Raw genomic sequence first — 1,474 nt, 5'->3', positions numbered from 1 at the left:
GGTTGACCATCTCCATGGCTGACCATCTCCGTGGTCGATCGTCTCCATGGTCAAGCATCTCCACGGTCGAACACCGCCATGGTTGATCACCTCCATGGTTATCACCTCCATGGCTGACTACCTCCAGGGTTGATCACCTCCATGGCTGACCATCTCCATGGGTGATCACCTCCATGGCTGATCACCTCCAAAGTGCTGGAGATCCTCACAGGGTGCCCTGAGGCTCCTCAGCCTCCTAAGCCATTTTGCCTCTCTTCTTCCTGCAGGGCTTGAGCCCAGGGTGCTATGACACCTACAACGCCGACATTGACTGCCAGTGGATAGACATAACAGACGTGCAGCCAGGAAATTACGTCCTGAAGGTGAGCGCTGCAGCTCGCCGGGCCGTGACGGGGCATGGGGGAGGCACAGCTTGATTCCTGAGGACTGATTTGGGGTTGCTCTGGGTTCCTCTCAGCCAGCTGCTTTGTGGCCATCGACCTTAATTTTTGTATATATTCACACTCATGCTTGAGTCACCAGCCTAAATCCCCCTAATTTCCCTAATCCGAGGAAAATCCCTCGCCCATTTGGCAACAGCTGGTTTTACTTCTGGCCAAGGCAGGCAAAGAGAAAGGCTCCCATGTGACAGCCCCTCCGCTGCCCCGTAGTGGCTTGCCCTTCACTCCCTGTTCCCCAGAGGGGCATTATTTCTTCCATGGTTATTAATTTTGGATCATTAATTTCTCACTTTCCTCCTTTAGGTCCAAGTGAACCCCAAATACATTGTGCTGGAGTCTGACTTCACAAACAATGTGGTGAGGTGCAACATTCACTACACCGGCCGCTACGTTTCCACGACAAACTGCAAGATTTCCCAGTAAGGAAGTGGCCGAGCCTGTCACTCGGTCTGTCTCTCTGCTCTGGTGCCCCCTTTGCAGCACAAAACTATTCTCACCCTAAGCCATTTGGCTGTTTTTCTCCTCCCCTTGGCCAGGGTTTCTGTGCAAACCTCAAACAAAGCTTGGGACTGGATTTGGCAAACGGCTGGGGACAGGGGGTGGTGTTTTGTTCTGTTTCTTAATTTTTGGGTGTTTATGCTTAGTTTCCGGCAGTTTCTTGTTCTCGTGGCAAAACAGAGCAAAGCTGCTTTCGATGCAAATTTTCTGCGGCAAACCTCTGCCATGAGAACAGCTTGCAGCCCTTAATTGATGCAAAACCCAGCCCGTCAGCGCCTCTGCACGGCGCTGCTCACGCGCGCTCGGCCTTCTCCTTCTTGCAGATCTTGATCGGAGCAGGGCTGGAGGGAAGCCACGTGCCCCAGGCTCGCAGCTCCGCGCCGCGCTGGGACCGCGGGTGCCGCGGCCTCCCCTGCGCCGCGCAGGGCTCTCAGCTGCTCCTCCAGCCTGTGGCGCCTCGAGACCAGCGCCAGAATTCACTGCTTGGCGTCGGGAAAGAACGAGTGAAAGCAGAGTGGCTATTTGAAATATTTTTA

At 54.3% G+C, this 1,474-nt stretch overlaps 1 protein-coding gene across 1 annotated transcript in view; it reads left to right on the top strand.

Moving 5' to 3' along the window:
- LOXL1 (lysyl oxidase like 1) overlaps positions 1-867 on the top strand; it is an 11,338-nt gene extending 10,471 nt beyond the window's left edge. Inside the window, exons 5-6 of the mRNA XM_010225110.2 lie at positions 267-362; positions 744-867. Coding sequence (XP_010223412.2) covers positions 267-362; positions 744-863 — 216 coding nt within the window. The 3' untranslated portion in view covers positions 864-867. The remainder of the gene's footprint in view (positions 1-266; positions 363-743) is intronic.
- Positions 868-1,474: the final 607 nt, after the last annotated feature.

Source organism: Tinamus guttatus, unplaced genomic scaffold (genome assembly GCF_059628265.1).
Source record: "Tinamus guttatus ecotype Peru unplaced genomic scaffold, ASM5962826v1 Tinamus_guttatus_pri_ptg000528l, whole genome shotgun sequence".
Classification (NCBI taxonomy): domain Eukaryota; kingdom Metazoa; phylum Chordata; class Aves; order Tinamiformes; family Tinamidae; genus Tinamus; species Tinamus guttatus.
Note: the sequence above shows the minus strand (reverse complement) of the source record. Positions and strands in the feature narration are given on the sequence as shown.